General features: G+C 45.4%; 3 protein-coding genes across 10 annotated transcripts; all 3 read left to right on the top strand.

Annotated features, from left to right (window-relative positions):
* The first annotated feature begins 81 nt into the window (after window positions 1-81).
* Window positions 82-734, top strand: LOC122613850 (V-type proton ATPase subunit F 1). The gene has a single exon (XM_043788259.1). It carries the CDS (start codon window positions 175-177, stop codon window positions 547-549), a length of 375 nt encoding a protein of 124 aa, XP_043644194.1. The 5' UTR covers window positions 82-174; the 3' UTR covers window positions 550-734.
* Window positions 735-1,266: 532 nt separating this feature from the next.
* Window positions 1,267-2,976, top strand: LOC122613695 (mannose-1-phosphate guanyltransferase alpha). The gene is made up of 4 exons (XM_043788003.1): window positions 1,267-1,606; window positions 1,667-2,369; window positions 2,427-2,691; window positions 2,745-2,976. The coding sequence occupies exons 1-4, from the start codon at window positions 1,359-1,361 to the stop codon at window positions 2,843-2,845; spliced, it is 1,317 nt and encodes a 438-aa protein (XP_043643938.1). The 5' UTR covers window positions 1,267-1,358; the 3' UTR covers window positions 2,846-2,976.
* Window positions 2,977-3,400: 424 nt separating this feature from the next.
* On the top strand, window positions 3,401-22,986 carry LOC122615061 (RNA-binding protein fusilli). Of its 8 annotated transcripts, XM_043789904.1 has the most exons (13): window positions 4,082-4,524; window positions 7,981-8,277; window positions 12,393-12,647; window positions 14,261-14,537; window positions 14,746-14,835; window positions 14,900-14,954; window positions 15,818-15,928; window positions 16,072-16,342; window positions 16,453-16,779; window positions 16,873-17,019; window positions 17,085-17,331; window positions 21,460-21,698; window positions 21,872-22,986. In XM_043789904.1, exons 2-13 carry the CDS (start codon window positions 8,149-8,151, stop codon window positions 22,310-22,312), a joined length of 2,589 nt encoding a protein of 862 aa, XP_043645839.1. In that variant the 5' UTR covers window positions 4,082-4,524; window positions 7,981-8,148; the 3' UTR covers window positions 22,313-22,986. The 8 variants fall into 8 exon arrangements, with proteins under 8 accessions (XP_043645835.1, XP_043645836.1, XP_043645834.1 ...); XM_043789903.1 differs by having other exon boundaries at window positions 16,453-17,019; XM_043789902.1 differs by lacking the exons at window positions 21,460-21,698; window positions 21,872-22,986 and having other exon boundaries at window positions 4,079-4,524; window positions 17,085-20,283.
* The last annotated feature ends 3,021 nt before the right edge of the window (window positions 22,987-26,007 follow it).

Raw genomic sequence — 26,007 nt, 5'->3', positions numbered from 1 at the left:
AACATAAAAATACCGTATACCAAAGCACCGCGAGTGCTGTTAACCGCCTTCCAGTGCTGTTAAGCGCAACTGTGTCATGTGATAGAAACCAGCTGACTCGTACATTTTCCAGAGTCAGGTTTTAATTTCGCTGTTCACATCGCTCGCAGAAAAAATACAGAAAAACCAATCAAAATGGCTCTGCACTCGGCAATTAAGGGAAAACTGATCAGCGTTATCGGCGACGAGGACACCTGCGTGGGATTCCTGCTTGGCGGAGTCGGCGAGATCAACAAGAATCGCCACCCCAACTTCATGGTGGTCGACAAAAATACGGCCGTCAGCGAGCTGGAGGACTGTTTCAAGCGTTTCCTCAAGCGCGACGATATCGACATCATTCTGATCAACCAGAACTGCGCGGAGCTTATTCGTCATGTGATCGATGCCCATACGTCGCCCGTGCCCGCGGTTCTGGAGATTCCCTCAAAGGACCATCCGTACGACGCCAGCAAGGACTCCATTCTGCGTCGCGCTCGCGGCATGTTCAATCCGGAGGATCTGGTGCGCTAATTCCTCGTATTCTTCTCGAGGACACTGTTTCGTATTGCTGCAACCGCCAGAGTATTGATTTACACCCTGTAAACAACTGTCCATTGATTCAGTGCTTCGCCTTTGTTCTTATCGTGTATTTAAAGACATTTATTAAATGGTTTTCGTTGTATAAATAGATTAAAATCGAATTGTTTCAAATCAAATACTGGAAAATCAATTCAATCGTGGGCTGGCAGATAACTGGAGCTTTCCCATCGACAGGTCTTTCCAGCGATGTCGGGTAACAGCCTTCCAGCGGAGATACAGTACGCATTCGCCTAAACAAAAATATCATAGATTTCTAATCGAACTGCTGTTAATGCTTGCGAGTCTTATTAGTATATTTGTAAAGACTTATTTTTTAAAAAAGGCAAGAACTTCCAATCCGCTTTTTAGTTATCAGTAAGCTGCAAGAAGTGCATAGGTTTTTGCTGGTTGATATACAACTTAACTTTGTGGACATTTCATATCAAAACTAAGTAAATAGTAAATATATTAATATTAGATTAGCTGCTTTGAAAGGTGCTCCATACATTTCCAATAAGTTTTGTTATATTTTTAAATTTTTACTGATGTTTTAAGCAATCAAAATACCAAGAAATACCCTTTCATTTATATACAAGATAACAAAACCAGCGTGCTGTTAAGTCTGTTATCAGCTATTCCAAGGGCTGTTAGCGCAATCAGCTGTTTTCTAGCTGGCAACGTAAACAGAAAAGCTATCTTACTGAGAACCTGGCCACAAATTGATCGATCGTCATTAGTCATCTTACCGCTGCACGCACACTATGCTGAAGGCTGTTATCCTGATTGGCGGTCCGCAGAAGGGCACCCGCTTCCGCCCCCTTTCGCTGGACACGCCCAAGCCGCTCTTCCCACTGGCGGGTCGTCCCCTAATCGCCCATCATATTGAGGCCTGCGCCCAACTGCCTGATCTCCGCGAGATCCTGATCATCGGCTACTATCCGCAGACCCAAATGGAGGGTTTTGTGGGCGACATGCAGGCCCTGTACAGCAGCAGCAACATCAACATTAGGTGAAGCCATGAATCTTGAAGTCTTAAACTCTAAAATGACCTCCTATGACATTATCATAGGTACCTTCAGGAGTTCACTGCCTTGGGAACTGCAGGTGGAATGTACCACTTCCGGGATCAGATTAGAGCTGGCAATCCCAGAGCCTTCTTTGTATTGAACGGAGATGTCTGCGCTGATTTTCCGCTGCAGGAACTGTGCGACTTTCACGAGAAGCGGCCTGCGAGTGCTCTGGTCACCATCATGTCCACGGAAGCAACACGTCAGCAATCCTTGCATTACGGTTGTCTGGTTTTTGATCGCAGTAGCGGAGCTGTCTCGCATTATGTAGAAAAGCCGAGCTCCTATGTGTCCACCTTTATCAACTGTGGGGTCTATGTCTGTTCCATGGATATATTCACGGTGTTGGCACAGATTTTTCACTCGAGAGGTCAGGAGTACAGCTGCCAGGCATTTTGCAATGGAAACGGAAATGGAAATGGCCGAGAGCAGGGGCATATCAAGTGGGAACAGGAGGTGCTCACGCCCCTGGCTGGAACCGATAAGCTCTTTGCCATGCCAGTGCCCAATTGGTGGTCCCAGCTAAAGACTGCTGGATCAGCAATCTACGCAAATCGTCATTACCTAGGCCTGTACAAGAAAACGCATCCCGAGAGATTGGCCAACGTGGGAACCAAACGCGGAGAGGGCGACGGCAGCTTGATCTGCACCGTGCATCCGGACGTCTATGTTCATCCCAGCGCCACTGTTCATCACAGCGCAGTGGTTGGTATAAATCAAACATATTTTTTGCAGTGCGTCTAAAAAAAGGTCTTTTTGCAGCTGGGACCCAATGTGGCGATTGGACCTGGAGTGACGATTGGCCCCGGTGTGCGCATTCGTGAATCGATTGTTTTGGAGCAGGCGCAGATCCTGGACCATACGCTCGTGCTGCACTCGATTGTGGGCAGGGGCTCCACCATTGGAGCTTGGGCTCGAGTCGAGGGCACGCCCAGTGATCCCGATCCCAATAAACCCTTTGCCAAAATGGAGAACCCACCGCTTTTCAACAACGAAGGCAAATTGAACCCCTCGATCACCATACTGGGTAGGTATTTTGAATCAGGTGATGACTTTTTTAAATCATTATTTTCATTTCAGGCTGTTTCGTGCAGGTGCCCGCCGAGAAAATCCTGCTGAACAGCATCGTTTTGCCGCACAAGGAGCTCAGTCGCAGCTTCAAAAACGAGATCATCTTGTGAGGATGATAGCGAGCTATTCTCTTCGGTCTTTTTATCCCTGTCAGTATGCCATTTTATATGTTTATATTGTGCAATATTCCAAAAACTAAAAAACTACCTATTAAATGTGTCCTATCCTCTGACGTAACTTAGATTATGTGTTGGACTGTTGGTTAAAAGCCGAGACTACAAGTTGATCTCTTTTGTTTTGCATACAAAGTAGTTGGTAAGTAAGTTTTTAGCTTTTGTTATTTGGCTGTGCAACTTGGAAGTGAGTAGTGATTGGATTGTTAGAACTCCAGGGCCAGGGTAATGGGAATTCCATGAATTATATTGTTTACTTTTTAAAAAGGAAGTTAACTAATATTTGAGTAAGATATTTATATTGCACCTTTGAAACGGGAGTTTACATGCCGATAACGATAAGTGGTTAAGGGTCGTGACACGGGTGCTCCCCAAATAAGCGGCCCACGCACACCAACACCTGCGCGCTCTCGATGCTTTTTCCACTCTCTCTCCCTATTTCTCTCTCGCTCGCGCTCTTATTCGTTTTGACCAAAACGCGTTTACGTTGCTCGGTTGTCAGCCAGTTAGTCGCCGTCGCCTGTTGCCTTTGCTCTGTGTATATTGTCCGCTTCTAAATCAGTGAAATTTACTACAGAGTTACCTACCAAATAATGGAAAATATCTGGAAATCATGATTCTGGCCAAAAGGTAAGGTATGCAGGTAAGCAGTCTATTCTACGTGGGCATTCACCGTTCTCCGTTGGTAATTGAGCAAGCGAAGAAGAGGAGGAGAAAGAAGAAGAGCAGAGCAAACAGTGTGCAGGTGTATGTGTGTGTGTGTTGGAGGACGAGTGTGTTGGTGGAGCAGCACAGGTAACTTCCATGCGAGAGGTAGCAAGAGAGAGCAAGAGAGAGAGGAAAAGCGCGGGTCATGCTCACTGAGCGTAACTGTCTTGCGCAGCGTGGGAAACTAATGGACTAGCTCTTTGCTTTAAGCCAAGCTTTATTAGCGGAGTATGTGTAACTCTCTCCCTTGAGCTCTCTGTTGCTCAGTCTCTCCGCCGCGTTGCCAGTAATGCAAGGCCTATTGGCAAACTCATACCTGGCCATGTTGTTGTTTTTGTTGGTATGTGCGTGATGGAATCTTGTTTGGTCTGCTCTCTCGCTCTCTGTCTACCGCCACAGAGAGAGGTAAGCGCAGCTCGCCTTAATTTACCTTCGTGGTTACCTGCGTTTCGCTGCGGCGATCAGTTGTTTTTTCAACTTGAAGCCAAGCGGATGCGCGACGGGTTAAAAAAGTTAACAGATCCGACTAACACATATGTACACTCAAACGTTCGCACGCACACTCATACCAATTCAAAAAACTAGAAAAAGACAACAAGACAAAGTGGTGGAAGCAACAGGTCAAGAAGAAGAAGAAAATACTTGTTTGCTGGCTTTAAATTGAAATAGTAAACTATTCAAAAGGCCACAAAAAACAAAAATAGCAGGCGTTTAATCAAATGTAACTGTAACACGTATGGGCTTTTCGTGTATGGGTGTGACGGAGAAAAGAAAGTGCAATAAAAACCAAAAATTGTGAAAAGCCAACAAGTGCAATGTATACAACGTGTTGAACGGAAAAAAACGGAATAAAACAAGAAAACAGTAAAAACAGTTAAGTCGCCGCGCTGAGAGAGAGGGAGAAAAAAGTGAGTAAGAAAGCGAAGAAGCAGAGGAAGACGAGTAAGAGGAAGCTGTAGATATCATTTACCAACAACCTGTGGCATCCCACAAAGATCAAAAGAGCGAGAGGGAGATAAAGAGCGCAGTAGTGTGTGGACGCGTGAGGAGAAAATATCCGATTGAGAACTACTTGTTGTTGCTGTTGATCAAATAATCAAATATACCAAAATGAATGAGCGACATTAACAAAAACAACAAGAAAACAACAGTAAGGCGATGCGCTAAACAAAGTGAAAACAAATTTACAGTTAGCGCAGTCCAAAACGAAGATGCAGAGAGAAAGAGAACACAACTTGTTTATGAATACCCTGCATTAGAGAGCACTACAAGTTTGAAAAGAAACAAAGCCTAAATTAAAAAAAATTGTTTTAAATTCACATTCAACTAAAAGAAAATGTAAATAAATGTACAAATATTTTGATACATCAATAGCCGAGTAGTTTTTTTTGGAAAATTTTTTCTAGTTAGTAATTTAAATCGGCCAAGATAAGATACTACCCTAAACTGATACTCATGCTGCGTAGGGAAAAACAGTAAGGTATGAATTTGAAATGCACCTGCTTAAGCGTATTCTATGATCGACTTGTGCTGAATCTGGTTTCTTATTTGCAGAATCACAAAACAGCAGCCAGAGTTGCACTTGTTGCTTGCGTGAGATCCAGTTAAAAGAGGGAACGAGATAAAAATCCAGATAGAGCGAGAGCCCAAAACATTTTCCTTCGTTTCTTCTCTGCGCTTTTCTACCACTTTTTTGTTGTGCGAATAACTTTGGCAATTGGCATTTCTCGCCAGCAATTTTGCGCAATCATAGATTTCCTGTTGCTCCAACAACAACTAACGGCACACGCCAGCGACAACAACAAAACATACATACGTACATATTTGCAAGCGAGGAACAATGCATAAAACAAAAATCGTAAAAAAGAAACTTGCGCAATTCATAATTTAATAAGCCAGTCCGAAATACAACAAACATTCGACCAACAATGAAAATCTGCTCACTTTCTGGTTTACCAATCGGCACAGGTAGCAATTCATGAATTGCAATAGTTGTTGCCGCTGTTTGTGGTATTAGCTTTTTATTCCACTCCTGCTGCGCCTGTCACTAATTCGAATTTAATCACGGCTTGATGGCTTTGTGTTTCGCACAGTGTAATAATCGCCAATCGATCTTCACGACAGTCAAACTTCTCCAGAATGTCAATTTGTCAGTATAATCAAATATTCGTGCGATTAACATACGTGTGTATACTGTTAACAGAAAGAGGTCTTCGAATCCATCAAAAAATTCCTTCTGAGTAATAAATCTTTTGTTTATAAACATAAAACTGTTTCTAAACCATTTTGCTCTGACTTAACAAAAAGGATAAATCGCTTTTTCCTTGATTTCTTTTGATTTTTTTTATTGAATTGACATTCTATTTGAAAATTTATAGCTTAACATTAAAATTACAATTTTATTAAAGTTATGTCAAGTTCAAAAGAGGAAGGTTCCACTGTACTTTATTTTCCAGTTGGAGTCTGTGTTTGGGGTTTCTTATTTTTAATGACGGCCGCAACGCTTTCCCATTGTCTATTTGGTCATTCTTTATTTTACTTAATTGGGCGACTCGCTTACCGTTATTCATTCATTAACGAATGGAGTACCTTTTTCATTTTCATTTCCATTTCCCTCTGCCATTGAGTGACCAACGAAAGGGAAACTTATCAATGCGTATCTGCCCTTCTGGCATAACCGTATCTTTCCATAGTTTCCACTGTAATCAATTAAAAGCGCATAAACCATCTCATAAGACCACAACTCTCGAAAGGTTGATCTAACGCAACAGGCTTTAATGGCCTGTAAGGGCTTAAGGTCTCTGAACAGGAAATAGGGCACTTTAAGGCAATAGTAAACGCAGCTTTTCGGTGTAACTAACCCCGGAGGTCGAAAAATGTGTCAAAATTAAGAAACTTACGAACCAGTTTAGGCTTTTTGGTTATAAATGCCGAGGTAGTTCTTTTGTGGAGTTAGACTTCGTGGGAACCTGTATTGATAATGACTTCCTGCTAACGGAAAAATGAACCAAAGGGCGGTGCAAGATGCAAAAACGTTAAACGTTAAAAGCCCATAAAAAGCAAACTTCATAGGTTGCACAAGACGCGAGATTATAACCGCAATCCCTCATTACCACACGGTCGCTCTTCGAGATGTTAAGCCCCTCGAACAAGTCGAGTTTCCAGTCAAGTGTAGACCATAAAGGCAGGGCATTATGCTACAGTCCAACTTCTATAAGCACAACACTCACAACACTTCATTCTGGAAATGAGGAACTTTGGTATTTTCTCACAACGTTGCCTGCTAACTTGGAACTCTATATCTCTATCTTAACTTTTAAAACTTTTTATAATACATTTATAAGATGGCAATAAAAAATAAACTTTGACCAAACATTATTTGGTATTTTGGCGCTGAAACATTAGTGTTCAAAGCTAAGAGGTTGGACTGTAAGCCAGCTTCCCTTTCGATCTGATCAGATCCGACACGAGGAGCACTTAAAGTGGCTCAATTACGACAGCCTGGCCTTTTTGCACGTATGAATTATTTGAAATTTTAATTACGGCAAAGAGCAGTCATGACAACTGCAAACAAACGGAGAGCGACTTGCGACTTGCGCCTGCGCGCCCGATTAACCCACGAACGCCATTTTGGTTTGAACTCTGAGGGTCTTGTGTTTTCATTAAGAGTAACACTTTTCACATTAAAAATGCTCATAAAATTGCACTGTAATTTCTCGTACGTTCTCCGACTGCCATTTCGCTTTCAGCCAGGCGGACGGGGCGAAATTAAATTTCAAATCGCCAGCCGGAGGTTAATACTTTAATTTCAATTTGACCCCTTTGACGTCAGCGGTCTTAGAAGCTCCATTCCGAGCCGATTACAAATGCAGCTGAAAAGCGGCAACGCGGCGGGAAAACTGGCAACTGGTCACGTGGGTTAACTGACGGACGGAGCGACAAACGGACGGACGGACAGACGCACGAATGGACAGGCGGACGCACGGATGGACAGACGGACGGACAGACGGAAGGACAGACGGACAATGGATTGCATATGCAAAATGTCGCGGTGTCAAGCGTTTTGCCAAGTTTCGCGCAAATCACCGGACTTTGGCTTTCTTTTCGATTTTTTAGTGCAAGCACACAGTACACACATAGTAATAGTCTATCTGTATAGTGGTTTTACTTTGACAAACTTTGACTCTGCCACAAACCGATTCGCTTTGTTTGACATTTCTTGAACGCACTTGTAATTAGTGCTTGCTTAATATGCAGCCCAAAGTCCAAGTGTGCAGTTTTGCAGTTTTGCTGTTTTGCAGTTTTCCATTTTCCATATGGATTGCGTAATCACCGATTTCTTTCTTATTTTCTTTCACTTCCAGGCACAACCGCTGGCGGTGCAGCCCTGAGATGCAGATCATCCAAAGCTAGTCTGAGGCTTCAGTACAAGGAGCATATAATCACCAGGAATAGTTTTAATCAAGGGATCCGGATACAGCGATTCCACTTCTTCAGCCACCTCGATCATCACAGGAAGAGATTGACATAAAATGCAGGTTCCCGAGCACGTTGTTTCACTGTACATTGCGACCTGTGGCCAAAATGGATCAGGCCTGGGATCGGACGAGAAGGAGATCATATTGCTGGTCTTCGTCCTCTTAGAGGTTTCAACTGGACAGGTGAGTTGACTTCCCATTTGAATTATCACCTATTAATTTGCTAGACCTAATAGAGAAGGAATCTTTATACTAAGTACTATTTGTTGGTATCAACATTTTGTTTAGAAATGCTTAGTTCAAGTTACGATCTATTATTATTCCTGATCATCTATACGGGGAAAGCTCGTCTGGCGCCGCCCACTGACCACCATTTTGTCGAAGCGCTCGGCTCTCGTCTACTCTTTAATTAATGAATGCTGTGCGATAAGAGACGCCACTCACACACAGAGAGAAATAAGCGCTGCACTTTCAACTGTGTGGAGCGGCGATCGCTTATTATGTTACAGCTCTCGATTTTGATTCGCCAAATGCTTGAGATGCCAAGCGAGGGTCGGAATGGGGCAAGCCATTTTGGAAACTATGAAGTTGTGAAGCTATATCGAAATTCGTAGATAGTTTAAAGTGATAACATGACTTTTGATTCAAGAACTATCTTTTAGACTTTAACCTAAATATACTCAAGCCTCATGTTGAGATTGACACTCATTAGCCCTGTCACTTGGTAGACTTTCCCAGCCTCACGTGTCGCTCTCGGCTTATAAGTGTTTATGTTTTTTCGGGGAGATCCCTGCCAAAAGGGGAAACTGAGAGGCCTGGAGGCCTGCACATTGTATATGGATATTTGCATATTTTGAGTTTGCCAAGCGATTGACACTAATTGTTTGGAAAAAATCTTTAAACATCCGAGGTGGCTAAGGGCAGGCCAACAACCGAGATTGGCTGTCTCGACTGAAGCCCTCAACGGAGCGGGGTCTATGGCATTACGAAATTCCCCCCACAAAGTATCGCCTGCCATTAAAATTTATTTGTCAAGCGACAAAGCCAGTTTTTCCAAGAAAGCACACAGAAGTTTTTTAAATTGCCAATTATGTAAAGCTCCAGTAGTGCAATCCTTTCCAATAGGTAATGTTTTCGAAAAGAGCTTATTCAATATCTAAAATGGTTTAAGTCACACTTTAAACACGTTCTCGTGTTATGTATATCTATCGTGAGCTATCAATAGAGATATTTTATTTTCTGTAAACGTTTTTTTGCGACCCAATCATCGTGGAATAATTTATTCCGCCCATTATCGGTTGCATTGACTCGTTATTCGATTTTCCCATTTCGATGCATTTCGTCTTATAATGTCGCTTTCAGTACGCAATTTTATTTGCCCAACGCTTGACAATCTCGAGTGCACACAAAAATAGTAGTATAGTATGGATAGTATGGTTTAGTATCTGGGGGTTACGTAGGCGCTTCGATTCCGGCGGAGGCTGCGTGTTCAGAGGCACCGACTCTGGGGAAGGCATTACTTACTTTACACGTGGATGCATGTACATACAGATGTACATACATATGTACATATAGTGGACGTTGTTTTCGCACCGACTAGAACTGATGAAGGAAATTGCCGGCCATTAGATGGGTCTGTGTGTACCTTCGGGTCGGGGCTCTTGAGGCTATTTGCTGGCACTAATACCGCGGGGTATATTCGAGATATTTGCCTGACATTGTCGCGATTTCATGACGAGCACGCAACATTTTAGTAAGTACAGCTACTCCCAGTCCGTCCTGCCTGCCTCTAAACCCCCAAACCCCACCACCTCCACTGCGATGATCTTAAGTGGCATTTAATGGCGACATTGGGGGTCCGCAATTACGAACGCTTCTATTTCTGTGCGACATCTTAACCCATCTTGAATCCAAACCCATCCACCCTAGGCCCTGACCCGCTGTCAGAGCAGCCAGCTTCTGTCTGTGTCGGCTGCCAAAATATTGTGAATTAATTACCACAGCTTAAACTCTGGCTTCCAGCTAAGTGGCTTTCGCAAAGCGTTTTGGGCTCTGGGGCCAATTTTTATGTTAATCGTCGCGGTGAGTCCCCGTCGCAGATTATTGGTAATATTGTATCGCTTTTCTCTTGCTTTTTCTGGCCAGGTCACGGGGTCACTGGCAGACGTTCAAAATTTCTCTAAAATCCTTCCCTTTCTCCGCTATTCCTCGTCTAAATTTAGATCGCCCTAATGAGGAATACCAGTATAGAGCAGACTTTTATATGAAATATATTAAACATCTTGGCGCATAACTGAATACGAAATGTAGTCTGCGAAATATATGCTAATATCGGCGTCACAAAATGTTCACGAAAACCGTAAAGTTGCAAAGTTTTGGAAAGCGACACTATAATAGTAATGCCACTATTTGACTTATTTAAACGATTATTAAATATGTTGATTATCGAACTCAAAACTATTGAATTTATGTATGAATTTATCAGAGGTCAGCAGACAAATGCGTCATTGGAAAAAAGATATGTATTCATTTACATAAAGTCCAATATGCCTTTTATTGGGCCATAAAGGAAACTCTATATACTAAATTTATAAAAAATAGTAAAAATATATATCTGAAGCTAACATTTCGGCAGATTCTCTGTAATAAACCATATATTAGATTAAACTGTCATGATGAGCCCGCGATTCTAATATTCCGCTGACAGCGATTGAAATCGAAATCGCATTTGAGGGCCGCCTGCCATACAAGTCGACACCGAACTATAATTATTAATAATAATTGCCAATATGCTGACCGATTCTGACAGTCATTTGCTTGCCCAATGGAGCATTGGACAGCAGTGGGTCTTCTTTTTTGGACAGCTGGAGGGGAGAACGACCAAACTGTCAAATCGGATCGTTTTGATTATGGCGTTTGTTCGAGCAACGTGATAAGAGAATTTAGTGAGGCAGACTTTTCAAAACGGAAACATCGTTTTCCGTCTCAGGTGCTCCATTTTCATGTCAGTTCGATTTGAAATTGAATTTCACTGTTATAGATTTCTAGATGGGGAGCAATTTCCTTGATTTAATATAGAAACACTCGCACACTGGCACACTCGCTGGCTTACATATACAGATGAAGTAATTGGCATGTTAATTACGGGCTAGTTATGACTCGTATGGCAACAATTAAAGTTAATTAACATTCGAAAACAAACTGCAAAAAAGCCGTCTAAATGGAGTGCCGAGGTGGGCAAGAGGGGCAAGAGGGGCGAAAGGGGAAAGGCGGGCCTGCTCTTAATCTCTTGAACCAATTAGAACTCTTAGTTGGCTGAACTTTAATTAATCGCCGTTTCTATCGAGCTGAAATCAGTGGGTTAATGGAAATTCTGAAGTAAATGTGTATACCCTCTCATCGGATATATTGAGATCCCCATGCTGGCATAATTAGGGGTGCTCTTAGCCTCCACTCCCTTGTCCGTTGAATATAACATGACCACAACTCATGCATTTTTCATTTCCTCGCAGCCGTATATGTATGTACATACCCCTGGTTCTTTTCCCTTAAAACCTCCAATTCCACTTCCAGTATTGTTCTCACATTCAAAGCCTATGTAAATCGTTTTCGGACGCCAACAGAAATCGGAAAACAAAGAAAATCGCCATGTTTTTTTAAAGTTTTTTTAGTTTTCTTCCTAAGGCCTACCAGATTTGCATAGCGCCCAACTACCTGCAGAGAACCCCGATTTGGAATCGGATCGTAACTTCTTTGCATATCCGCTGACGCAAGCACCATTCTTTGTTCCCTTGGAATTGAAATTGGGACTTGGGATGGCGGTTTCTGGGTTCCGAAAGATTGGAGGTTTCCGGAAAGACTCCTTCCCAGGAAGTTATTTCCCACAGAGAACCAGAAGCATTTGCGGTCTGAGTTGCAGGTGTACTCCACTATCGGATGATAGTGATAGGAATAGTGGACTCGCTCAAGAGTGGTTCCTGTGCCAGGTGATAAGGCTGGGAACAGTCACGATTACTGTGTTTCTGAATTCGTAAATGTTATCTTTACCATAGGTAATGGTTGTTCTAAGTGAGGCATAAGCTTGGTACTATATCCCTAATATAAATGATGTTATATAAGATCGTTACTTAGACTTATAATAAAGCAATCTCAATAAGCCGCTTAGGTACTCTTCGAAAGGGTATTTCTATCTCATAGCCCAGACTACACCTTGTATTGCCCCTATCATTATTGCCGACACTTATCATTGTCAAGGTAAACTAATGACTACATCTCCCCAACCACATTCACATTTTCAGATCGTGGGCACCAAACAAATACTCGTGCGGCCAGATGGCTATTTCATCAAAGATCGCACCATCTCGAGCTCCTCGGACAACTCGAGTGTCACCAACAACACGGCCAGCTCCCCGCCCCTGGCGATCGGGGATGCCAACAATGGCACTGGCAGCACCAGTGGCAACGGAAGCAGTCTGGAGAACGGATCCGAACTGAATCTACCCATTGCCGAGGCCCAGGCGGCTGGCAAACCCTTGAGCGAGGCCATCGAAGAGGTGCGTATAATCCAATCTGATCCATGCGGTAATCGGAGCACGTTGTTCGGCTTGTTTTGGGTCGTTTCGAATCCAAGTGGTTATCAGCTGATTACGATAAGATTACCCTGCACTATGCCACCAGTAAATGCACATGTTTTGGCTCCTTTTCCGGGTGGTTCTATTTATGGAACGCTCTCTTTTGAGAGAGAGAGTGAGGCGCTCGTGGTCCTTGCCCCGAGTTTTATGACGCCTGTTGCGTGGACCTTATCAATGGGCATCGAGTTACCCGGGTTGGTATATGCAAGCAAATACACTGTGGAAATTTGTGTGCAATTTAAACTATTGCAATGGGATAAAGTCATATTATTGTAGCATTACAATATTTAAGTACAGCGGATTACAGTATAAAGGGTGTTTTTAGATCCAAATATCGTACAGTATATTTTCACCAAGCATCATTTTATAAAGTGTTCAACTAATATATCAACCAATTCGCTTATCTCAAAGATCTAGTTCTAGTTCGCGCAGTCACGACGGGTTGCATTATCCTCTGAAGAACTTTGCCCCACCACAGATTCCACACCCATGGGCAACGAGCACTCCCCCACCCCTTGGGCGCTTATCTGACCCACTGATAACACAAGCACTCCAGGCAAGCCCCCGGTTCCACTTTTCGCTCCATTCGGAGCTCCACAAGAGCTGGAGAACGGCGCTCTGCAAACAAATGCGACACACATTATTGGCTGCTGATGCAGATAAAAGATCTCGATATGAATGGGGAGCAAAGCGATGTGAAGTTTTTTTTTGACCGATTGATTCATTACCAATTTTAACTACTTTGAACACTTGATGCCCTTTCAACCTTGGCTAATCAGTTAATGGTTGCACATATAGTTGTTTTAGTAGCAGCATTTAAATTTGGATACAGTATTATGTTGGAGATTCTTTATCGTTGATGAGTTATAAATGGTTAGTAACTAGTATATGCTTCCCAAATGCTTCTTAACATGTAGTTAGGAAAGCGTAGATCTAGTAAATCCATATAATCTTCACTGTCCGATGTTCCATTGGTCAAGGCAATTACTTCGCTTGGATCTCAGCTTAAAAGTGCATCTGGAAACCTTTGTTCCCGGGCGAGAATGGCGAGTGACGCACTGGGAAACCGGCACAAGTCTGGCATGCTAATTGGCCAAGTCAATAGGGCCAATAAAGCCATTGCCCGGAGATAAAGCTGCAATCGAACGGACGCCGCAAGGTGGCTTGAGATTAGTGATGTCATCTGGATTACACTCCTTGCTCTGCCACAATTTTGAGCTGGTAACGCGACATTAAGCCGCGTGTTATATTTACTCACCATGACACGGCTGAAAACTGTTCACTTAATTGGCCATAATTGCCGGCCAGCAAACGGGTTTAAGCCATTGGCATTGGGGCGAATCTGGGGAATGTGGCACTATCAGTGACCCAAAGCAACTACTTTTCCTCCACAGGCCAGTGGAATGTTTGCGGTATTTTTCCCAATGCTATCATTAACCTTTGGCCCATCCCTTTTTCCCAACATCTGTCTCTACGAGACGTGCTAATTGCAAATGGCAACTAATGTGTGTCTCCCGTGTGTCTCTGCCCTCCAGTTCGATGCCTATCTGCGATCTCTGTCGCTCCACGACACGGAGATCAAGCTGGTCACCGATGGCCAGCTGCCCCTGAGGCAGTGCCTCCACCGGGAGGCCAGTGCCAAGGATGTGGAGCTGCCGGCGTACTACAACCGCTTCAGCGATCTGCGCAAGGAGTTCCTGCGCTACAAGTCCGGCGACCTTGCCCGCGCCCTCGTTCCCGTCAAGGATGTGAAGAAGATGCTCCAGGCGCCAACGCTGCCCATGCCACAGTCCATTGCCGAGATGCTGGGAGGTATGTTGAGATAGCTTTTAAATACTTAAGGTTACCTTGATTCGCAAAACAATTCATTAAATGCAAATATCTTTGACTTTAATAATTGTTATTAAATGCATATTGAGCTAATATGTGTTTTAATTAAGCTGTGCTCGTAAAACGATTACTATTCGCCTGGTTTGATGAACATGGTTGTAATTAGTTTTGATTACTTTCCCCGCAACAGAACTCAATATTTCATCCGTGGAGGACAACGACTTCTACATTCGTGAATCCCGCGACATGGTCACTGTGATCCAGACGCTGCTCCAGGCAGGTAAGCTATATAAAGCTGCAACTTTTTTCTCCGAATTGTTAACTACCTGGAGCTTTTTTCACAGGTCACAAATTTGCTGCAAACGAATTGGTCACCCTGATACTGGAACCTGGAATTTGGTGAGTGCGGACTTTAGTTTGTGTTTTGGGTCCGTCCGAACTGGTTCACCGAAACGCAACTCGACTCAAGCCCCTCTCAGCTGATCCAAGCACTATTTCGAGTGGGAGAAACTCACTCAAAGAACTCAAAACGATCGCCAAGCCCACTAAGAAATCAGCCCCAACAAATCCGAGCTGGGAGCGTCGCACTCGTCAGTCTTCGTTTGGATTGGAAGGCGATAAGAGCTCGATCGTAGAGCCGCATTGCCACAGCCATAGTGTTTTCACGGGATCGGCTCACAACCGATGGGATCGTTGGGTATCGGGTGGCATCGTAACGGATCAGAGGCAACCTGAATGCACGGCTCTTGTTATCGCCAGATCGCCTGGAAATTTTCAACTACCTACAGCTCCTAGAGGTTTGGGGTCTGTTTCGGGTCTGTTCGGGCCAATCACTATAAAAGTTTCAATTAGCGAGCGACGGAGGTAAAGAGGTAACCCCCTATCCCCGGAATGGCAATTTTCTGAAACTCCTTGTTGTGCCCGCTTGCCAACTCAGATTATTCATGTTTTTATTTGTTCGCGCAGCTCGTTGGGTTTTATTTTATTATTTTTTTTTTTTTTTGTATTTTTGCTGGCCCATTTATGCATGACATTCTGTTTTATTTGTGCAAGTGTGTGTTTGCGGGAGAGTCAGCAGAAATGTTTATGCGACTTGGTAATCGTCAAGAACTTTGGTTGCACATCGGAACGTGACTGCGACGCCTTTTTCTCCTTGCCCAAGAAGAGGGCCCAACACGTGTTGCATAACCCGCTTTCGGTATCCCGATAGGAAAGTTTTCCACCAGCACCGTACTTACGGCCTTTCCCATCTTTCCACACAGCTCCATTGACGACGAAGTCGACGGCAACTGCATTGTGAGGGCCAGAGGATTACCCTGGCAGAGCAGCGACCAGGACATCGCCAAGTTCTTCCGCGGCCTCAACGTAGCCAAGTGAGTAATATGTGGAGTAATATTCGGAGTAGCTCGGGCCAACCCATTGATAAGACGGTTCAGGGGTCGGCCATGTCGAGATTACAAGCGACCCACTTTATCATCTACCCACCCGCTAACCGCTCCCCTTCTTTGAATTCCAGGGGCGGCGTGGCCCTCTGTCTTTCTCCGCTGGGTCGTCGTAACGGCGAGGCTTTGATCCGCTTTGAGTGCCAGGAGCATCGCGACATGGCGCTCAAGCGGCACAAGCACCACATCGGCAGCCGCTACATCGAGGTGTACCGGGCATCGGGAGAGGATTTCCTGGCCATTGCCGGCGGGGCCTCCAATGAGGCGCAGGCCTTCCTATCGAAGGGCGCCCAGGTGATCATCCGGATGCGAGGATTGCCCTACGACGCCACCGCCAAGCAAGTGGTAAGTCCATAGGCAGATTGATGAAGAATTCCTAAGGAAACAAACAACAGAACTGCAGTATGGAATATGATCTGGATTATATATACTAATGAACTAATTTTCCCTTTCAGCTGGACTTCTTCACTGCTGGGGATACGCCGCCCTGTCATGTTCTCGACGGGAACGAGGGCGTGCTGTTCGTTAAGAAGCCGGATGGACGGGCCACAGGTGATGCCTTCGTGCTGTTCGCACACGAGTCGGACGCGTCCAAGGCGCTGTGCCGGCACCGTGAGTCCATTGGGCAGCGGTACATTGAGCTATTCCGCTCCACGACCGCCGAGGTGCAGCAGGTGCTCAACCGGTCGATGGATCCCAAGAACTATGAGTCTGGTGGCGGGCACAGCCAGCCGCCGTTGATCGCCCAACTGCCCACGATGCAGCTACCGCTGCTGCCGCAGGTGGGTGCCCACAGCCTCAGCCACAGCCTCGGAGCCAGCCCCGCTAACCTGTGCCCCCCCGTGCCACCTCCCGCTCTCCCTCTCCCCACACAGCACCTCATCACCTCGGGCACCACCAAGAACTGCATCCGACTGCGCGGACTGCCCTACGAGGCGATGGTCGAGCACATCCTGCATTTCCTCGACGACTTTGCAAAGCACATCATTTACCAAGGTGTCCATATGGTGATCAATGCTCAGGTTAGTTTTCTAATAAGTACTTAGTATACTCAATGCTATAAATCCATTGTTTCAAATTATTTTAGGGCCAACCAAGCGGTGAGGCCTTCATCCAGATGGACTTGGAGGAGTCAGCTCGCCTGTGTGCTCAGCGCAGACACCACCATTATATGATGTTCGGCAAGAAGTATCGCTACATCGAGGTGTTCCAGTGTTCCGGCGACGACATGAACATGGTCCTCAACGGAGGGCTGGCCTCTCCGGTGGCACAACCGCCGCCGCCTCACCTTGGCCACGCTCACAAGCAGCAATCACTGCTGGCCGCCACTACGGGTATGTTCAGTTCGGCGGGTCAGTCGCCGACGACCGTAGCCGCCGGTACCGCTCAGTCGCCGCTCGGCGGCACTCATACACACACTCACCCGCACTCACATGCGCATGCGCACGCCCCGGGCCACGCCCATGCGGCAGCCGCCGCCGCCGCCCACCACGGATTGTCCGCCTCATCGGCTATGCTGCCGGGTCTTTCGGCTGCCGCTTCCGCCTCCGGTCTGGCCTCCTTCATGTCAGCCGGACAGCAGTCGGCAGCCGCAGCTGCTCATTCCGCTGCCTCGTTGCAAAATGCCGCCGTGGCCTTGGCTCCTCAGGGTTACGCCCTCAATCCCTTCTCGCTGCCGCCGCCAGGATCTGCGGCTGCTGCAGCAGCTTCCACTCCCGCGCTGCTGGCCCAACAGCAGGCTCAGTTCATAGCCCAGCAAAGCTTGTTGGTGCGACAGCAGGCGGCAGCTGCTGCCTTGGCCGCTGAACAGCAGCAGCAACAGCAGCAGCAGCAACAACTCTATGCCAGTGCAATGCTGCAACAGCATCCGCTGTACTTGCAACAGCAGCAGCAGCAACAGCAATTGTATGCCAGTGCCATGTTGCAACAGGGTCAGCCCCAATTCGTGCTCATGCAGAGGCCTTCTACCTACTTGCCGCCCTTTCCGCTCAGCTATATGTCCGCTGCGGGGGCGGCATCGGGCGTTGGAGTGGCGCCAGGAGCAGCAGTGGCCGGATCGGCAGCAGCAGCATCGCCTTCCGCCAGCAACTCTGCGCTGGGTCAATCGATGAAGCGCTCGTACGAGAACGCCTTTCAGCAGGAGGCAGCGGGAGCGGCAGCGGCGGCCAGTGCTGCCAAACGGGCCTTAACCCGCCAGCCCAGCAGTGTTTACTCGTACTATAATTCGGGGATCTAGAGCCAAGATCTAGCCCCAACACAAATGAAACATTTGGCCCTGAAATAAGAGCTCCAACTCCAGCACTTCGGGCACATTCCGCGAGTGGGTGGGGCGATCATATAATACGTACATTAAGGCGCACACATAACCATATCATGTATCATCATGGCCACACTCACACACAACGCATTCCAGACATTCTCTAGAGCTTAATAATTACCGATTTGGAATGTAGACTTAAGTACTTTTCTTGTATGGAGTACTCGTAGTAGCCTAAGCATACTTGTCTATGGTCTAAGCCAATCATACTTACTATAATTAATATACAACGAGACACACACGCGGGCACCCACACACACACACACGCACACACACCTGGAAGCACTGCTCACCCATACACGCATAAGTACACCAGCTAACAGAGGGAATTTCCAAAAGGATCAAAGTGTCCTGATCACTAAGCATTCCATGCCCATGGACTTTTATATTTCTATTTCGATATATGCTTGGTGTGTGTGTGCGTGCACGCGTGTTTGGGACAGGAGAATCTATATATACACATATGTATATCTTGAGAATATATATATATCCTCCACTGTCCCACGATTCGAAGGCAATCAACAGAGGCTAACGTGGTTCAAAGGGGCAGGGAGTTCTTATGGGTGGCTTGGTGGCCACCAAGCCCATTTAGTGCAATCTAATTTTAGTGTTTACCCTATGTAATCCTGTTTATAATATAGCCACTCGGCGCCCTCCATCAGTTCCCCTCCCTCCGTGAACCACGTCAGGTGTTGGCTCAAGCGCAAATTGAAACAGAATTTGAAACACGAAATCGAAATCGAAACCGAAACCCGGAATTGTTTACGGGCTAACACGAGTTAAGCGAATATCACGAAACCCTGTTTTGTTAGACAAACGATTTGGAATAGCCCATCGATGGGTGGAGTTGTGTGCCTATCGACTTATACCTACATATACCTACATTTATACACGCTAGCATTAAGTTTGTGCGACTTGTGAAATGGGATTGCATTTTAATTCTACCGGCGATCTTTTCCCGTGTCTCTCCATGGCCGCTAACAATCAATTATTAATAATCTCATCGTCTGACTTGCAATGTCGTACACCCTATAAATACATAGTGCCTAGATCTATGGTGTAGCTCTTAAGTGTGCGTAACTGGTGTTAGTCGCAAATGGGATAGTACTCTCTACTATATCACTCTCTACCTCTTGATACCAATACCTCTCACTGTTTGTGTGTTCTCTGTCATCACTAATTTAGTCGGGATCAGCTAGATCTATAGTCTAAAGCTTGTTGTAAGTTGGGGCGCTTTAGTGTCTATATACTATATATATAGTGTGTCTAGTCTACATAATCGGATAACTGATAACTGGTTACTGGTGACTCGGTCTTACAATTCTGCAAAGTGCTCGTTAGCTTTAAGCCTGTCTTAACTCTTAAGAAGTAAATATTTCGGAACGATATGATAATAAGAAGTCAACAAAACTAAAATAAACCACTCGGCGTAGCTTACTAGGAATTTAGAACTCTGCAATATAAGATAAGGAACATTCTTTGAGTTAAGATTGGAATTCAGTTACTGAGCACATTGTAGAATTCTTACACAAATAGGAGCTTTTGTCAGCGTCTTCTGGAACGAATTCCCCGAACTACCCGAACTCCCAAAAACAAACATCCACACATCCACCACTCTCTTCTCCTGCTGCGTCTAACACTAAGTTTCGCTCGGCTTGGGAAGATCGAGCTTAGCGAGGGAAAGGCATGGGAAAGATAGTCTGCGCCTAGCCTAATCCTTAGCCTAATTTAACCATTAGTTTTACGTAGAATGGCAATCGAGTGGCTTCCGAGCGGGTTAAACTGGCCACTTTAAAGAAAGCAACACATAATCAATTATATCTACTTAACTAGTTTGTACGCACAGCAGTTTTAATGTTTTTTGGAAATTTTACGATTTTTGATATTCCATTCTTTTTTACACACTAGATGTTAGTGAACAATCTTTGATTAATTTTTTACATCAATAAAATACGACATACCGCCTAAACTAAGCCCGCTCTCTCTCTCTCTCTCTATCTCTATCTTACACTGTCACCATCCCTTTCGCTCTTTTGTGTGTTGCCCGATGAGTAGAGGATCACTCCTAGACCTACTAATAGCAATACGAGATCATAATGGGTTTAATTCCTTACTAACACTGATGACCCCCAAAAACCGAGAAGAGAACACCTCCTACCAAGATCTTTATCCTTATTCCCTATTCCGAATCCTTTATCCCCACAATCCCCCCCCTCCACCATTCACACCTCTACATATATGTACATGTAACTGGGATACCGGGCTTGGGCTAAGCTTTACACTCGATCGCGATTTCAGCGCCTCGTCCAAGGGCCAAAACGCTGGGAGTGGATATCCGGAATCGGCATTTGGAGTTTGTTTGGTTTTTGTTTCCGTCACTGTTCTAGCCACATAAATACTATCGTAACTCTAAGTGGAATGTCCATCGTACATCGTACTAGTCATAGTCGCATCCTGTATGTAACTCGACGCAGTTTGTTCCTTCGGGCGCATTCTATTTAATCAATTACGGCCTGCGAGGGCCTGGTGCTTGGATTAAACAAAAACAATCGAACGAAACATAAACAAGGAAAAAACAAAAAAAAGAAAACAGAAAACAAATTAAAACTTTCCAAAACAATCGGCCAAACATGTTCAAAATTTGTACTCGTACTTGTGCGCAACTGTTTCATGGTCTCTGGGTGAGGTGGTAAGATACTCGTTCCAAAATACCAACTATATATGTCTCTCCTACCATTTGCAATGTCTAAACGGTGAGTGATTTGAATACAATTTTGCCCCTACTAATCGACTAACTAACTGGCCAATTACTTACGGAGATAAGATCACTAATTAACCTAGTAACAACTAAAACGTGAGGTTCAACCACAAATCCAGGAAGTGAGTGGCTAAATTATCCGCATAAGTAAAGCTGCAGAAGCTGACAAGATCGGCCGATGTACACCTGTAAACCCACGCATATATACCTGTATATCTTGTATATGTCTGCTGACCCTTGTCCCTTCCCCTTTCAACAAGCAACTGCCATACTCACAACACTTATTACCCCAGAGTTCCCATTGTGAAACCCGACCCCTTCTGTTTAGGAACCCCTACTGTGGATGACACTTCAGCGGAATAATACTCTTTATTTGTTTTCAAATAGGTGCCACCGTGCTGGGCGCCCACTTCGGCGGTCCCTTTCCGGCCTACGGAGCGGCCCCGCCTCCGCCGCCGCCACACACGCCCCTGCTGGCCACGCCCCGATCGCACCACCATCCGCACCACCACCCGGCGTCCGCCTTCTACCCGCCGCCGCTCGTCTACTGGCCCTACCCGAGTCCGCCCGTCTCGCCCACCACCTACTACAGCCAGCCGGGGGCGCACTCGCCCTCGCAGCCCCTGGTAAGAGCCACACGCCCCAAGACTAACACTCCTAGACTAGAATAAAATATAACTTTACCGTACAAAAAACGCAGAAATGCCGCCTAAGCGTCCTTTCTTCACCTACACCATTGTGGCTCAAAGCACAGTAATTATCTCTATAACTAATACTAACTTATTGCTGTATATTGCAGTACCCGCTGGACTTCTTTCCACCTTCGCCCCTTTCGCCGCCCAACGTGTCCATTCCGAACACAAGTACTGGCCTGATACTCACGCCCACCAAAGCGGCCGTCTCCTTTGTGCCGCCCAAGCAGTTCTCGCCCACCACGACCGGAAGCGGAAGTCCCAACTCCAGTTGCGTCAAGTTAGCCGGTCAGGCGGTGCCAGCGCATCTGCCAACGATCGCTGTGAATGGGCGCACGGAGGGTGTGGCATCCGCCACAGGAGCAAAGGACACTCAATCGATGCCTCAAGAGACCTCTGCATCACAAACGCTGCTCAGCATAGACACGAACCATGCCATGCCCACGGCCGCCGCTGCGCCCCCGCTGAAGACGGGCACCCAGGGGGCGGCGGTGGCAGCTGCCACGCCCCTTGTGAGCAACTCCTGCGTGGAGCTCTACATCTCGTAGAGAAGCGAGCGAAAAGTCGAGCTTTATTTTCTTGCCAATCGAAGAAACCTATCTGTTAGTCTAGTTTAGAACCACCCGACACCACTCTAGCCGAGTCTCGCACCTGCGTGGTGAGTTTCGAAGGCGGCGAAACAAAACTCGAAGTTACAAATTTGAAAAAAAACGGCACGAGCAAAACAATGGAATCTAGCCGCCGCCTCATGAATTTCTATATCAGCTAATCCGCTAGTGCTAAGTAGTTAGGCTGCCCTGCGCCCAGTGCAACTCTTTCGACGTTCTATTTATTCTGCTGCTGCATTGCATTCTATCCAAATATACAATATACACATTAGCCAATTAGCAAAGAATCGAAGCAAATACGACAAATTTATCCCTAGTCAATAGTAAAATTATTTATACAATTATCTATTTGTAAACGCATGTTAATGTTATCGAAGCCGCCAATCAGTCAGCGATTATCCATGTTTTTATCCCTAGGCTACACCATCAAATATTGTTATTATCCTTGTGCACTCATAGAAAACTACAACAAAAAAAGACATAAAAACACAAAAAACATCAGAAAACAAACGTCCCTTTGCAATCTGTTTTGTTTGTTAGCCCATTCGCAATGAAAAGATATTATCGTTTGTTTAAATTAAATATATACGAATAAATTTTATTTGAAATGCATAGTCGTGATGTAGTACATGGTATATAGATTAACAGCGCTTGGGGTTAGCGGCTTAACATTAATTCCGGAACAGGATGCAATTACGAATCAATTAATGCCACTATCGATGGACGGCAGGTGCAAGAAGGCATCATAAATAATTCTCGAACGGACACTGATAAATCGTTGACAAATGGCGTTACAAACGGACGAAAGTCCCACCGACCCGTTTAAAGGACACGGTCGTTGTGAACCATCATCCGGTCGCACCGTACCATTACCATGGTGTCGTATCACATTTAAAATAGATTAAAAATCGTCGCAGGTGAACGGGTTAGTTCTATTCTGCAGCATCATTTGCTGCAGCTGCCAGCCGCATCCTGCCACTTCCTCTGTCCAGCATCCCTCTGCTCACATGATAATTTATCAAGCGCTGGCGCCGCTGCAGTGGACACCACTTCCTCCTGCCGGCTGCCGGTGGCCGCTTCCTGTGGAGCGGCCAGCGGGCCTATCAAAAGGACATTAGGCGTGCCGCTCCGTTGACAAGTTGGCCTGCGAAGTGAGAGAAGTAAATGAAAAAGCGTCGGTTAATGCGCCAAGGCCAATGGTGAAATATGAGGCCAGCGCTTGCAGAAGTAATACTTATTTTCCCCAACTCCTAGTTTTGGGTTCTTTATGGCTGCACACTTGACTAAGCAGCGCCGCTGCCCTGCACTTCCTCTAATGGCTCGGAAATGGCCGTATAAATCTCATTTGTAATCGCAAAGCCGAAAAACTATCGCCAGACAACGCCTAAAGTAGGCAGCCCGTATAATGGAGAACCGAACTTGCCGCGCAATAGTTGCAAAACTTTGCGGCACTGACACTCGAAACTAAGTCAATAAAAAATATAACCCAAATGCCAGTCGGCGGTGCAGCGGGAATGCAATAACAAGGATCCCCAATTGGCGGCGGCATATTTTCGACGACTTAGCGACTGTCGTCGCCACTGCCGGAGTGCCGGAGTGCTGGAGTGCTGAAAAATCCGCTTCCGTTTTGGTATTAAGCCATCGAAACTTTTATTGATTTAGGGGCTTTCGTTGCGTTTCAGCGAGCATTTCAGTTGACAGGTCTGCTGGAGACAACAACGAGCCAAAAAAATTACTTTGCATAGCCCAAAATTTAAGTGCTTCAGGTCTCACAATCAACTAGGAAACTGTGTCCTTAAATTGAGGAATTGTGGAGGTATGGAATTTATGAACGTGCAACATTTAACTAGGAATAAATACAAATTATTCTTTGAAATTAGCAAGATAAAGTATGCAAATAGCTATTTAAATAATAATTCTTTCATAATAATCTCCTTTTAACAGATTCTTTTCTTTCCGTGCTTTCGAGTTCAAAAAAAAAAAACGGAACGCAGCACCTGCACGACAATTTTTGAGCAAATATTTGGCGAGTACCTTAAACAACGCCGCCCCTTTGGCCAATTGTGTGTCCTGTTTTGTTGTCTGGCCCAACAAAAAATCAATTTCGGGCACATTACCAGCCCGGCAACTTGATTTTATTATTTACTCGTATTTGCCGTTTGACAGATTCGCCTGGCTGCCCTCAAAATTTCAAGCACACTCACACTCACACACTCGCAATCGTTTTCCTTTTCGGAGGGGGGGAAGGGGGCGCAAGTCGGAAAAGCGAGGGGCTTTAAAATTGCCCAAGGGGGCCAAGTAAAATGACTGCAGTGCGCCTTTCGCAAGGAGCAGATAAATCGAAATAATAAGAAAGAACAAGCTGAGCACAAAAAGAAAAAAACTGAAAAAAAGCAGAGAAAACGAAGCAACGAAATCCATGTATGTTTGCTCACAAATCTTGGGCAAATAAAGCTGGAAAATTCAGCAGGGAAAAGTGGGAAAAGCGGGTAAGTGCGGCAGGATTTTACGTTTTCATTAGAGACTGTCTCGGGGAATCCTTTGGTGGAGAGTTCCAAGTTTACTGCAACTTTATCCTATTTTACAAACTACTTTAGGCAATTGATTGTGAGCGAATGCATGTGTGTGTTTAAGTGTTTGTATGTGTGCGAGTGTCTCAGCGGTGAGTGTTCGAGTATCTGTGAGTGCGAGTATCTCTGTATCTGTATCTGTGTATCTAAAAGGTGCCGGCAACTGAGCCAGCGCTTTTTGATGTCCCTGCTGTGTGCTGTGTGCTGTGTGTGCTTCCTTCGCTTTTTTCCTTCACTGCTACTCTTTGCTCTTACACGATTTCATTTACTTTGTGCAGCACAAAGCCTAAGCACTCTATGTGTGGGTGTGAATTGCCGGCCATGTGTGTGTGTGTGTGGGTGTGTGTGTCTCGGAGGCAATGAAGTGCATTTGAAGCGCACTTGATGCACGTACGACACGCAGCGCCTTTTTAGACGTATTGTAAATGACTGCAGTGGGCGGCAAAAGGGGGCGTGTGAGGACAGCGCGGTTCGTTAGTTTGACACACACCCGCCCACGCATATGAGCAAAAAGGACAGAAAGAAAGAGACAGAGAGAGAGAGAGAGAGTGAAAGAGAAAGGGGGAGAGCTGTACAGACAGACAGGAAGTGAGTGTGTGTGTGGGCGTCTGTTTGATAAGTGGCAGCAATTTTTTTTGCCCCCCGTCAGCTCTTCTATTTTTTCTTACTTACTGCTGCACGGAAAGAAAATGTCACCGCAATTGATCAGCCATTTAATGTTTAGAAGCAAGCTCTATCTAAGCTGACCTATAAACTAGTAGGGTATGCTCTAGCCCCTTTAATTATCAGTACTTTTCAAGTTCTCTATAGATGGGTCCCACCACCAGTTAAATTCCATTTGTAACTCCAACTGTTGTGATCTTTCTCACAGTGCACTGCTGTTGCTCCTCGTTTTTCTTTTCTTCGGCTGACACTACGTCATCTCCTTCAGCCATCCTTCAGTATTCCGTATACAGCATCTAGCAGCCAGCAACCAGCATTCAGTCACCAGTCGCCAGTTTTCATCCTTCGTCCTGCAACGGGGACCACTAATGAAATTGTTAATTTTTGTTAGCAAAGTCACGT

The sequence above is a fragment of the Drosophila teissieri genome, chromosome 2R, assembly GCF_016746235.2.
Source record: "Drosophila teissieri strain GT53w chromosome 2R, Prin_Dtei_1.1, whole genome shotgun sequence".
Lineage (NCBI taxonomy): Eukaryota > Metazoa > Arthropoda > Insecta > Diptera > Drosophilidae > Drosophila > Drosophila teissieri.
Note: the sequence above shows the minus strand (reverse complement) of the source record. Positions and strands in the feature narration are given on the sequence as shown.